This window comes from Orycteropus afer, unplaced genomic scaffold (assembly GCF_000298275.1).
Source record: "Orycteropus afer afer isolate SDZICR_OR568_19922 unplaced genomic scaffold, OryAfe1.0 scaffold00060, whole genome shotgun sequence".
Classification (NCBI taxonomy): Eukaryota; Metazoa; Chordata; class Mammalia; order Tubulidentata; family Orycteropodidae; genus Orycteropus; species Orycteropus afer.
Window position 1 is genome coordinate 12,441,228 of NW_006921647.1, and position 14,842 is coordinate 12,456,069.

The following is a 14,842-nucleotide window of genomic DNA, read 5'->3' on the forward strand; positions in this document are numbered from 1 at the left end:
CCAATAAGCATGAAAAGATGCTGAATAACACTAGTCATAAGGAAAATACAGATCAAAACCACAATGAAATAACACTTACTATGACGATGGCTATTATCAGAAAATAACAAGTATTGGCAAGGATGTGGAGAAATTGGTAGGAATGTCAAAGGTATCAGCTGCTGTGGAAAACAATGTTTCAGTTACTCAAAAATAGAACTACCATATGACTCAGTTATCGTAATCCTAGGATGTCTTGGAAGCAGGGACTCAAACAGATATTTATACACCAAAGATCATTGCACATTGCTCATAATCCAAAAAATGGAAACAATCAAAATGCCTATTAAAAGATAAATAAAATTTTGTGTATGGTATATACATAAAATGGAATATTATTCCACTATAAAAAGTAATGCAGTTCTTATATATGCTATGACATGGATGAACCTTGAACATATTATGCTCAGTAAAATAAGTCAGACACAAAAGTGCAAATATTGTATGATCCCATTTATATGAAATATCTAGACTACAAAAAATATATAAAGACAGAAAGTAGATTAGTGGTTACCATGGGCTAGGAGAAGGAGAAAATGGGAAATTATTGCTTACTGGATACAGAGTTTCTATTTGGGGCTTTGAAAAAGTTTTGGAAACAAATAATAAAAATGTTTGCATAACATTTTGAATGCTATTAATGCCACTTGATTACACAACTGGAAATGGGTAAAATGGCAAATTTTATTTTATATATATTTCACCACAAAAAAGTCATTAAAAAAAGGGTGAAATAGAAAGCAAATAGGGTAAATTGTTAACAATTGTTGAATATAAATACAGATCCTTGGAATACTTTATGTACTGTTTCTTGAAATTTTCTCTGTGTTGATTTTTCATTACAAAAATTGGTGGGGAGGGGTGGAATAATGCATACTGAGCATAAAATGGCTTAGTTGAGTCAGGAACTGGATTTCACAATTGAGTTTGAGCCAAGAAAGTATTTCTGTTCTCAACATTGAAGTAAAGATTTCAGGGTACTCATAGGAGGGCTGAAAATGATGGCAGCATTATACCTATAAGTTATTTTAAGCATGTGTCTTCATATCCTCTATTGCAGGTCACTTTGGGTGTTTAAAAACCTGTGAATTTTGCCACCCACTGCATTAATGCAAATAGATTGCATTTGTGTACACACAAGTACTCACGGTTTCCACATCTCTGTCTGGCACCTGTATAGATATCACAAGCGTGGGAGGACACAGAAAAGCAAAATAACTTAAGGTTTAGCTGCTAATATATGAGCAAAGCTTGCTTCAGTCCCGGTAAGAACAGACACCTGTGCTGCTGGAGTGCACAATCTCTGCAGGTAAGATTCATGTCCCATCCATGAGCACAGGAGGCCTTTCATTTATTTAGGTCTTCAATTTCATTTAGCAATGTTTTATAGTTTTCAGTGTGTGGATTCAAAATCCATCCCCACTATTATTACCTGTGTGACTGTGGCCTTGATACTTAGTCCCTTTGATACCTAGTCCCTTTGAGACTGCGTACTAAGAGCTGTCAACTCTAACTAGGGTGAAAGATGAGCCTCGTACTTAACACTGTCTTTATTATCATCATGGTGGTAGTGCTTGCTCTTTCCTCAAATGGCTATGGTCTGTTTTAGTTTGGGTGTTATAGAAGTCAATGCCTAATTTCTACATGAAATGATTGTCTAAGAAGGTTCAAGTGTTACCAGAATATGATTACCAAAAATCAAGACAGTGTGGCCAAAACCAGAAATGCTCTATCAGTTTTTTCAGGGTTGTTCTGAGAAAAGCACACACTAGCTCCAAGAACAGCTTGCTGTAGTGTCAAACAGCCAAGAACTGAATTTCAGAAGACGTCTGTTCTTGATCCTGACATTGCCTATTTTATTAGCTAGCTGTGTAACTTGGAATAGAGCCATTTAATCTTCGTGTCTTAATGTCCTCACTGTGAACTAGTAATCCTAATACCTGGTTTGATTCTCTCAGAAAGATACTGTGAGGATCGGGTGAAATGTATAAAAGTTTTATTTATATCATAATAACATTTCTATATTATTGAACAACTGACTCGTGAAAAGCTAATTATGAGATCATCAAGTGTGTTTGTATAGTAAAGAAATAAAAAAATGTCTAGACTAAGAATCTAAGTTTACTAGTTGCATGATTCTAGGACAAGGATGCCTGGTGGTACACTGGTTAACCAAGGCATTTGGCTGCTAACCAAAAGGTTGATGGTGCAAACCTTTCAGCCACTCTGTGGCAGAAAGATAAGGCAGTCTGCTTCTGTAAAGACTGGCAGCCTTAGAAACTCTATGGGGCAGTTCTACCCTGTCCTATAGGATCACGATGAGTTGGAATTGACTTGAAGGCAGTGGTTTGTTGTTGGGTTTTATTTTTTTTATTTTTTTTTCTATTTTTGAAGATGGGACAGCAGTAAACTCCTCAAAGACTATCTGTCTTTAACTGTAAATATGCCATGGCTGTCTGTGACCTACTTACAGGTCAAATTAGATTATACAAGTGCCTTGTAAAGTCGAAAGTTTCTTGTTAACATAAAATAATTTTATAATCATTATTTCTATAATTTAAGAATCCATAATTTTAGTAGTTGTTGCTAAAATACACATACGGGAAAATTACTGTCTCAAAAGCAAATACTAAATTTTTATGTATACTGCAATTTTTGTCATATATGGTTGATTTGTCATTTATCTTTTTCATTATCAGGACATACTATTCTTCAGTCAACTAACATGGATGCAATTCTGGACACTTCAATTTTTTTGGGAAAATTTCTATATTTCTTTTTAGAATCTTTAGTTTACAAGATAATTCCCAAGAGAAAAAAGACTGTTGCTGGAGAAATTGTACTTATAACTGGAGCTGGAAGCGGACTTGGGCGACAATTAGCCATACAATTTGCTGGTCTTGGAGCCATTTTAGTTCTATGGGACATTAATGAAGAAGGCAATAGGGAAACGAGCAGACTAGTGAAGGAAAATGGTGGTGTAAAAGTATTTGCCTACGTGTGTGACTGTAGCGACCGGCAAGAGGTCTACAGTGTTGCTAAGCAGGTAAGTTGACTTGTGTTGTTATTTATTACCTCCTAATCTATGCTCAAGAAAAATACTGCATTTTTACAAGAAGAGAGAAGGTTGTCACAAATGTGCCCACCGTCTTTATGTGCCTCCTATTGATTCTACATGTCAGAAATCTGACCTTGTGTATTCCAAAAAGGAGATGGCATCAGGAAATGCAACTAGGAATTTGATAAGCCTTCTGAGCCAACATTGCCCAACTGCTTTTCTTGGTGATTGATTTATCTTCAAGACTGAGTAGACTGGGCCCCATCCTGGCTCTGACATATATTGGTTGTGCAATGTTTGCCAAGTTATTTACCCTCTCTAGTTTCTAGTTTCTTCATCTGTAAAATTAAGGACTTGAACTAGATGATCTTTGAGATCACTTCCATCTTTGTCTGTGTGTGTGTGTTTTTTTTTTTTTTAATTCTGATATACATCCATTATTGTCCTTCACTGAGGATATGAACAGAATGGAAACATTTGGTTTATTTCTAGATTAAGTTTCCTTTTAAACTTAGCTTACTGGTGTTTGTTGTAACTTGGCACTAAATATTGATAACATTAATAGTAATTAACATTTCTTGTGTGGTCACTATGTTCTCTAACAACAATGGTTAAGCTTTTGAGTAGTTACTATTCTAAGCACTTTACACATAATAACTCATTGAATCAAGACAAGTGTATATTATTAATAATCTCCCCATTTTAAAATGCCGAAACTAAAGAACTAAAGAACAACTTGCCCAAGGTCGTAAAGCTGGTGGCTGACAGAGCAGGATTCAAATCCAAAGCCAGGTCTCTGATTCACTAGGTTATGATCCAAGAAGGCGCATACAATTCAGTTTGATAACAGAACCCCCAAGGGATTTGACAATCTCAGCTCTGAAAATGGAAGTTACTCATTTATTAATTCAAGAAACACTTATTAAGTTATCATATATAGTCTTCATAATGAGATAAACCAGTTCCATTAAGTCACTTCCAACTCATGGCAACACCATGTGCATTAGCATAGGACTGTGCTTCACAAATTTTCAGTGACTGAGCTTTTTGGAAGTAGATCACCAGGTCTTTGCACCTCTGGGTGAACTCAAACTGCCAACATTTTGGTTAGCAGCTGAGAGTGTTAACAATTTGTTCCACCCAGGGACTTAGACACTATTATTTTATCCATTTTACTTATGATGAAACAGATAGTGAGGGAGTAAAGGACCTGTCCAGGTCATACACCAGCAAGTAACAAAGCTGATGTATGACCTCACCCACCAGCCTGGCTTCAGAGCCCATACTGCACCACCCCCCAACAAGGTGATCAACAATGTGGGAGCAATGACAAAGACACCTTGTCATATATTTCCTTTGATCAAAATTATAGTCTCCCACCTGCTCCCCACCCCTACAAAATCTTTCCTTCTTGTTTAAAATTCTCTTGCTCTCTAGGAGAAAGTCACGTTAACAAGTTAAAGACCTTAATCAAAAACCTTTCACCATTGGAATACATCTTACTTGTATTTTCTCTTCCCATCTTCATATAAATAGAATTCTTCTAAGTACTTTATCTGCCTTTTTGTTTAATTTCTGTAATTTATTTGCCCCCAAGTAACCAAAATATTAATGTTAGACCTTGTTGTTGTTTTTGTTAGATGCCATCAAGTCAATTCTGACTCATACATAGCACCCTACATACAAAAAAATGAAACACTGTGTGGTCCCAGTGTTAGAACCTACCTAGAAGGATTTTGACCAACCAGAGGCATTTCCCAAACCCCAGAAATTTATGGGTGATATGAATAGTGATGACTGCATTCTGAAGGTCACAATATTTAACTTTCCAATATTAGATTGAGGTAGCATCCTCATATCCAACATAGAAATCTGGTTTACAAATAAAAAACTTTTATTTAAATAACCAGGTTTGCATTTTATTCTCAAATGACCAATCATTAATATCAATGTGGATGTGTATGTGTGTGTGTGGGGGGGGTGGTATGCTCATGCCCGTGCACGAGTGCAGGGGCGAGTGTACTTGCATGAGATTTGTTTGTTAAAATAATAATGATTTTGGCTAAAAAGTTGTGAATTTGACTGAAAAGAGCTTTGGATATTAAATCTAAATTGGGTATGAATTGTTATTCCTCTCAAAAGCCATGGGTACTTTGGTAAAATCTTAATATCTCAGAATCTCTGCTTCCTCACCTATAAATTGAGATGATAATACATTCCTAAACTACCTCCCAGAGTCACAGTGAAAATTAAATCCCATGACCTCAATAAAGCCCGTCTTGGCTCTGGTATCGCTAAATCTCAGGGCTTTTTCTTGGAGAGGGCTATGGTGACCGATCACTCATGGTTTGTCTGAAATATTCAGCAACATCGTATGACAAGTATTCCATCTCCTTGCCTGCTATCAGACTTGGATCCATATACCTCACTGATTGGTCTAAGATTTAGCCTTGTTCACACTGATTCCTTCATTAAGTCAATGGAAATATTCATCTTTAAAAGTTAGTATCTCATGAACGTTTTCTTCTATCCTGCCTCTCTCCAAATAGGGAAAAATAACTCCCTCAGCTCAGGATCAGCTTGACAATATTAATTCTTCCTTTCACAGCTCATTTAAATCTACTACCATCAGCAGCAATGTTTACCTGGTATCTCCAAACTATATCATCTGGTAGGCTCAATACAGAGTGGTATATATCAGAAATTAAAAAACCCAGTCAAAGCAGGCAGTGTATCTTTTCAGGGGTTGGGGGGTGAGGGACAGATTGTTGTATCCAAGGATTCACACCAGTTCATTCTCGTTCAACCCCCTGCTGAGAATTTGCATTTCCACCTCAGATATACTGAATCAAAATGAACACTTTAACAAGATCCCCAGTTGATTCTAATGTATGCATAAGAAAGCAATGGAAGGTGCTTAGGATATGCCTTATAGTAATATTACCACAGCAGTGCAACTTAGGGAACAAATAGCCACGGACAGTCATTAGATTTAGGGCAATCTTTTGGACAAGAGTATGCACTATCATAGAAGTCTATAGACAGCATGGCAAACATAAAGTGTGGGATGCCTTCATGCCAAGAGTTGCCCACCCATCAGGAAATGCAGTAGGATCCCCACAATTTTGCTCACAGAAGAGTGGAAAAGTAATACCTGCAGAAGCAACTGTCAGTTCACGTTGATGGAAGATTTAAGTGCCTCTGAAGAAAACATTCATAGGGAGACGCCCCTCTTACAACACCACTAGTCAGTGACCATGAAGAAAAGGGCATGAGCATAACAGAAATAACAAGTACTGAAAATTTATTGCAACATTAGGTCATTTTCACAAAAACATCAAGATGCTTTAAACAAAATTACCAAACTAACGTGTTTTTGATATATTTTATCAGAAAGTTACTTTAAAATTGCTAAATTTCCATACTCAAGACAAAGAAAGATAAAGTATCTAATTCTGAGAAAAAGGAGATACAAATGATGATCTAAAAAAATATATATCAAAATATAGTGCTTCAAATTAATTCCTTTTTGCTTCCCTCTATCCAGGTTAAAAAAGAAGTTGGTGATGTGACCATCCTCATTAACAATGCTGGAATCGTGACAGGAAAACAATTCCTTGATATTCCAGATAATATGGTAGAAAAGTCATTTCTTGTAAATGCCTTGTCTCATTTCTGGGTAAAATTTCTTTCTTATTTAATTTTCCTTATTGATGAGTCTGAAAATTCAATATATTTCAGTAAACAAATATTTTGTATTGGCAATAGTATGACAAACATTCACTCAAGGGCACAAAAGTTAACAGCCCCATAAGAAAGTATATTCTGACAAAATAAGGATCTCTGCTCACTGGACAGATTACACAAAGGCAAAGAATAAGATTTTAATACCCTTGTTTAGAACAGACTGAATATTACATGACCAAAATTAAACTACCAGGTCCCTCATCTTCCTCATCCATAAATTTCTCTTTCTCATTAATTTTAATATGCATCTATATATGTATGAATTAAAAACATAAAAATATATTATAGCTAGGTAATAATATCATTTTAGCTTTCAGCTTTAACTTTAAAATATAATTAATCTTATCAGTATATTAGAAGATAAGAATATATACCACAATGAATTTGCCATCTTAATTCAAACTTTACAGAAAGCAAGTAAAAGCTGTGTTTGGTAACTCAACGACTTTGCTTTATGAATTAATCCAATTTAGTATTATCATGAAGTCTCCAAGTCCCTTAAGTTGTCACTGCACAGTGATACAGTCACTACTGATATTAAAAAGAAATGACTTCTAAAAACAGTGAAAACCAGTGCAAGTGGAATAACTAAGTTCAAATGATTTACAACATTGTCTCAATTTCAAAAATACAAAATCCTTTTTTTACAAGGAAGTCATCATTTGTTATAAATTCAATTTAATTGAACACATATATGCATTCTTCTAACATGAAATATTTTGTGGAAACAATAATAACTTACCTAAGCCATTAACCAAACCAATGTGAAAAATTTTAGGAAGTTCACTAGTTTTCATGAGAAAAACCAAGTTTTTTTATATCAAATATAATCAAGCAAGCCTAATGACAAATCAGTGAAAAGAGACACAGCTGTTATTCAAAAGGCTATTTTGTTCATAGATTTATATTAAAAAAAAAAAAAAAAAAATCCCAGTTCTGGGCAAGACATTCCGCAGGTAGTGCAAACAGATTGGTGCTCAACTACTAACCAAAAGGTTGGCAGTTGGAACACACCCAGAGTTACTTTAGAAGGAAGGCTTCATAGTCTGCTTCTGAAAGGTGACAGCCCTGAAAACCCTATGGAGCTGTCCTGCTCTGCACACATGAGGTTGCTGTAAGTGGGCATCAACACAGGTGCCTTGTTTTTTGTTTGTTTGTTTTGTTTTGTTTACTATTATTTATTTATTTATTATTTACTAGGAGGGAACAGAAAAGTTCCCTGAGAGAACCTAAGAAGCAAAGAAATAGGACATTCTTCATGGCATGGGGACTTAGATCACTGAATTAGTATCTTTTCTGAGAATGAATGAATGAATTTGACCAAATAGCTAAGAATGTATCTAAGTCATGGTAGACTGTTGCAAAGCATGTTACTTATCAAAGTATGTTTCTCTGGCACTGAAATACATCCTTCCATAAGCAATTTCTCTGTCTGCCAATCCATTTGGGTGAAGAGAAATTTTGTTTATGATAAAGCCAGGAAGATTAATGAGATTAAATTGTAATACAAATTTCTAAAAACTACGTGGAAGAACTCAGCATACTAGAAAAACTAAGATTTAACTTTTTTTTAACAAATCATAAATGTAAAATACTCATTTAATTCAATTGCTATAGTTTACCTAAAAGGAAAAACAAATACAAATCAAATGATATCTTACAGATTAACACATAATAAACTATAAGGTTATTGAGGACAGTTACTATACAGTACTTAGCTTTGCACTGACATGTAATTTAACACATCATAAGTATTCAATATTTGTTCAAATGAACTAGCAAATTCATCAAATATTTACTGAGCAAATAAAATAATAAGTGAATAAAATATTTATAGTGTATTTATATTTTCTAGACTTATAAGGCCTTCCTTCCTGCCATGATTACAGCTAACCATGGTCACTTGGTATGTATTTCAAGTGCAGCAGGACTATGTGGCATTAATAGACTGTCAGGTGAGTGCTTTGCTACACAATGTGACTTTGTACTCCCCACTACATAACAACTCAAAATTGGGACTCTTCCAAGATAAAAGAAATTCTTCCTGCACCAAGGGGGAAATCTTTGGTACATTTGGCTCTATTTATAATGCCAGTATTCCATTCTATTTACCCATTTCTCTTCTTTCTCACAACTGAAGAGAAGAATATAACCTATTGGCTTATTTGTCTTAGGAGAAATTGAGGTAATTCCCATCTTGTATTTATTCAGTGACTTGATGTTGATTGTATAAGTGTGGAGATGAAAGAATGGAGTGTTTGGTCAAATAAATGATTTTAACAGTGATGCCACATAGGACAAGCCTGAAAAAGGGTAGGAGTGGTTCAATTTTTAAATAGCTTCAAGAATTAACTAACTAAACTCTATTTATAATGGCTCCTAACTTTGTTTTAGATTATTCTGCAACTAAGTTCGCAGCCTGTGGTACTGCAGAATCTCTCTTCTTTGAACTAAGTTTGCAAAGGAAAAGTGAAGTTAAAACTACCATCATTTGCCCATATCTCATAAAAACGACAATGTTTGAAGGTTGTGAAACCAAGTAAGTAAAATTGTATAGTAATCTTTGTTCTTAAAATAATAATCCAATATCTATCAATATCTTATCATTTTGAAGTTCTGAATTACAGACAGTAAAACAAAAGAAATAATTTTACTGCAAAAACTTCCAGTATTAATAAATTAATAAATTTACTTAGTAAATTTTTTAATAATTTTTTTATATAATAAAGCTAAGTTAATAATATAGTTTATGTATAGTGAAAAAAGTTAAAATACTGATAATGATATTATAATATAATAAGAAAATTGGTAATGGGAAGTGACATTTGGTAAAAAGGTTAAATTTAACTTAGAACAGTAAAAACTAGGGTGCAAATGAAATATGAGATATTTTACACAAGGTAGCCAAATAGTAGAGTACATTGAAAAAGTGTAAATTCAGTATAAGGACAAGTGAAGTCATTATGTTTGTCTAAAAAGGGGATTGGTGTGTTCTAAATGGAAGGAATCAGCTGTATTTGTAGAAAAGACAATTATCCAACAAAAATGTTACTTAAAAGGCACTGAGGCTATTTAGAGTCTATTAAAGCTATAAAATTAAATACAAAGTTTCGAAACAGGTGGTGAAAGAGTGGACAGGAGTAAAGGGGGGAATGGGCCTTTTATAATAGGGGTGTGAGGAGCTCATAGAAACCTGTCTCCCAAAGAGACATTGATTGAGTTGGTTAACTCAATCATTCAAAATCTCTGAAGACTGAACAAAGGACTTACAACAAATTTAAAAGCATTTATTCAACAAAATCTAAAGAAACTGAGCAAGAACATGGGAGGTCATGCATTGGAGCTAGGGACTGCATCTTTCCCCACCACAGTTCTGCCTTGTAGAATAACTGTTTCAGTGAACTTGGACATCAAGCACCTTAGAGTAGAAGAGCTAATCTCAGTGTGTTTGGAAGCAGTGAATATCAGAATAACCCATTTTTCATAACTCCAAGCTGTTGAAGTCCTATAATGAAGGGCTAGCAGCAACCAGACACTACTTGTTTTTCTACCTTAAATTCCTACTAAGTAAAAGAGATTCAGGAGAAGTTTTTGATGAAGAGTGCAGTTCTTCTTTGCAACACAGATTTGTACTGTGGGAGAGCTATTCCAGTGGGATCAGCAGTTGAGTGGCAGCTCCCATTTCCTTGAGCTTCCTAGGGTGGAAGACCTTTTTTGGGTAGATTTTTCAGATGGTGAACATCAGTAGGTTCTATGCCCCCAGGCTCCGGGCTGCAAAAGATCCATACTGGGTGGTAGAAGCACCTAAGTGGCAACACTTGTTCCTGCCACCCCTGCCCCTGACCATATGGATCATGTTCCATAGGGACAATTCAGACAGCCAGTGAATAGTGAGTTTCTCATTGCCCTCAGCTCAACTCCTGCTCCATAGTGCAGATGTTCTGCCAGATGAGTGTCAGTGCTAACTTCAAAGACTGACAACTATTTGCCCCTGCCATATATAAGATCATACATCAGGGTATTATGAAAAAGAATAGTGCAACCAGCTAGCATATTGTGGAGTCTAAGAGGGGGATGAGACTGACCAGTCAAATCTCAATCAGGGAAAGAGATAGTCAAAAAAAGCCTGGCAAAAGTACAGTTATCTCTGGCAGTCAGGAAGTCTGTGTGCATGCTCAAGATTTCATCCTCTGAGGAATACATCAAAAGCAGCACATTGTGGGGAGAACAGACTTCACTGAACTAGTCCAGTCAATTCATTAAACAAATAAACAATCAAACAACAATAACAATAAACCTCACATGGAATAACTATACAGAGTTGATACAACATATTATCTAAAATTCCAGTTTGTAACAAAATCATGAGGTATGTAAAGAAGTAGGAAAGTGTGACTTATACACAGGAAAAAATTAGGTATTATATTTGAGGGGTCCAAATGTTGGAGTTAGCACATGAACTTCAAAACAGCTATTATTAGTATGTTCATAGATCTAAAGGAATCAATGTTTAAAGAATAAAAGGAAGTTATGATTACAATAGCTCATCAAATATAAATTAAGAGAACTATTATAAAAACAAGAACCAATGAAAAGAATAATAACTGGAAAGAAAATTAATTAGAATAGCTCAACAGAAGATTTGCAAAAGAAAAAATCCATAACCTTGAATATAGATTGATGGATGGTAGGATGGATAGATAGATATAGATAAATAGATAGATAGATAGGTATTACATAATCAAAAGAAAAGGGAGAAAAAATAATGAAGAATAATCATCAGAATCTCACAGAAATCAATATACATATGAGTATATGTTGATTGCCAGAAAGGGAGAAGAAACAGAAAGGAACAGAAAAAAATATTCTAAAAAAAAAAAAGTGGTTGAAAACTTACCAAATGTGATGATGAACATTAGTTTACATCTTCAAGAAGCACAACAAACTCCAAGTAGGAGAAACATAAAGGGTGCCATGGCCAGACATATAATAACCAAAAAGTTGAAATCTGAAGACAAAGAAAATCTTCAAAGGAGCAAGAGAAAAAATGACCCATCATGAACAAGGGAATCTCAATATGATAAAAGCTTAATTATCAATGGAAATAATAGAATCTAGAAGACAATGGGATGATATATTTAAAGTTCTGAAAGATAAAAACCACAAACAAAAACTAAGCTTCTTTAAAGAATAAAATGTATAAAGTAATAATTACAACAATGCATTGTTGAGTTTATAACATATATAGATATAATATATATACAAATACTAACACAAAAGAGGAAGAGGTAATAGAGCTATATAGGAGTAAAGTTGCTATAACTAATTGGAATTAGGTGAAATCTGAAGCAAATTCTGTTAAAAGAAGATATATAGAGATTTATATATAAATATATAGATATAGATATATAGGTACAGATATATAGATACAGATATATAATGCCCTAGGAGCTCTGGTAGCGTAGTGCCTAAGGCACTTCACTGGTAACCAGAAGGCTGACGGTTCAAACCCACCAGCCACTCCTCAGAAGAAAGATGGGGCAATCTACTTCTATAATGATACTGCCTCGGAAACCCAAGGAGGGGTCGCTATGAGTCAGGTCCGACTCAACGGCACATAACAACAACAACAACATATAATGCCCTAGAGCAATCACTAAGAAAATAACTAAAAAATGTAGTTAAAAATCATTAAACGAGTTGCTCCAGAAAATATTCATTTAATGCAAAAAAAGGAAAAACAGAAGAACAAAATGATATGAGACATTCAGAAAACAGTTTGGCAATTCCTCAAAAAAGTTAAAAATAGAGTTACCATATGACCCAACATTTCCACTACTAGGTATTCACCCAAGAGAAATGAAAGCATATATCCATAAAAAGCTCATTCATAAATGTTCAGAGCAGCATATTTATAATAGTCAATAAATGGAAACAACTCTAATACCCATCAATGGGTGAACAGATAAGCAAAATGTGGTACATGTATACAATGCAATATTATTCCCTTAGAAAAAGGAATAAAGTATTGATATATGCTCTAATACAGGTGAACCTTTAAAACGTTATGCTAAGTGAAAGAAGCCAAACATAAAAGGCCATATATTATATTCCATTATTATGAAAAGTTCAGAATAGACAAATCTATAAAGACATATGGAGCTCTGGTAGCATAGTGCCTAAAAAACTTGACTGCTAACCAGAAGGCTGATGGTTCAAACCCACCAGCCGCTCCTCGGAAGGAAGGTTGGGCAATCCTACTTCCGTAGTGATACTGCCTCAGAAACCCAAGAAGGGGTCGCTATGAGTCGGGTCCGACTTGACGGCATATAACAACAACAACATAAAGACATATAGCGAGCTCTGGTGGCATAGTGCCTAAGGCATTTGACTGCTAACCAGAAGGCTGGCAGTTCAAATCCACCAGCCACTCCTCAGAAGGAAGTTGGGCAAACTACTTCTGTAGAGAGACTGTCTCTGAAACCCAAGGAGGGGTCGCTATGAGTCAGATTTGACTCAATGGAAGTGAGTTTGGTTTGGATTTGGTATAAGGACATAAAGTACATTAGTGGTTTCCAAGGATTGAGAGGAGGGAAAATGAGCAGTTACTGCTAATGGTTACAAGATTTTTGGGGGAAGTATGAAAATGTTGTGCAATTAGACACAGGCATATCTAAAAGATATTGCGGATTCAATTCTAGACCACCACAATAAAGTGAATATTGCGATAAGTGTCACATGGGTTTATTAGTTTCCCAATGCATATAAAAATTATGCTTACACTATGTTGTTGTTAGGCACCCTAGAGTTGGCTCTGACTCATAGTGACCCTATATACCACAGAATGAAACACTGCCGGGTCCTTGCACCAACCTCACAATCCTCACCATACCCAAGCCCATCATTGCAGCCACTGTATCAATCCATCTTGCTGAGGGCCTTCTCTTTTTTTGCTGACCTTCTACTTTCCCAAGGATGATATCCTTCTCCAGGGAACAGTTCCTTCTGACAACACGACCAAAGTAGGTGAGATGAAGTCTAGCCATTCTTGCTTCCAAGGAGCATTCCTGCTGAACTTCTCCCAGGACAAATTTGTTCCTTCTTCTGGCAGTCCATGGTATTTTCAGTATTCTTCACCAACACCACAACTCAAAAGCATCAACTCTTCTTCAGTCTTCCTTATTTATTGTCCAGCTTTAAGATGTACATGAGGTAATTGAAAACACCATGGCTTGGGTTAGGCACACATTAGTCTTCAAAGAGACACCTTTGCTCTTCAGCACTTTAAAGAGGTCTTTTGCAGCAGATATGCCCAGTGCAGCACATCATCTGATTTCTTGCCTGCTGATTCCATTGGTGTTCATTGTGGAACCAAGTTGAAATCTTTTATAAGATTTACAAGTTTATACTATAGTGTAGTTTAATATACTGGAAGCATAACTTAGTGTAAGAATAACTTAGACAGACTTGGAAGAAGGAAGAGACCATCCACTTCTCAAAGAATCAGCCAGTGAAAACCTTATGAAGAGCAGTGAAACACTGTCTGATATATTACTGGAAAACTTTAGAAACAGCCTCGAAACATTGTCCAATATAGGCCAGAAGATGAGCCCATCAGGTCAGAAGGCACACAAAATTTGACTGGGAAAGAGCTGACTCCTCAGAGTAGGGATGACCTTAATGATATGGATAGAGTAAAGCTTCCAGGACCTTCATTTGCTGCTGTGGCATGACTCAAAATGAGCAGAAACAGATGTAAACATCTATTAATATTTGGAACATGGAATGTAAGTATGAATCCAGGAAAATTGGAAGTTGTCAAAAATGAAATGGAACACATAAATATCGATATCCTACAACAGCATTGTTGTTTGTGTTGTTGTTATGTCCGTCGAGTCAGACCCAACTCATAGCGACCCCTCCTTGGGTTTCCGAGGCAATATCACTACGGAAGTAGATTGCCCCATCTTCCTTCTGAGGAGTGGCTGGTGGGTTTGA

The 14,842-nt window shown here is 35.5% G+C and overlaps 1 protein-coding gene across 1 annotated transcript in view; it reads left to right on the forward strand.

The window, feature by feature from the left end:
• Positions 1–2,764: 2,764 nt before the first annotated feature.
• Positions 2,765–14,842, forward strand: part of SDR16C5 (short chain dehydrogenase/reductase family 16C member 5) — a 22,905-nt gene continuing 10,827 nt past the window's right edge. The window contains exons 1-4 of the mRNA XM_007939501.1: positions 2,765–3,085; positions 6,645–6,776; positions 8,700–8,799; positions 9,239–9,383. Coding sequence (XP_007937692.1) covers positions 2,765–3,085; positions 6,645–6,776; positions 8,700–8,799; positions 9,239–9,383 — 698 coding nt within the window. The remainder of the gene's footprint in view (positions 3,086–6,644; positions 6,777–8,699; positions 8,800–9,238; positions 9,384–14,842) is intronic.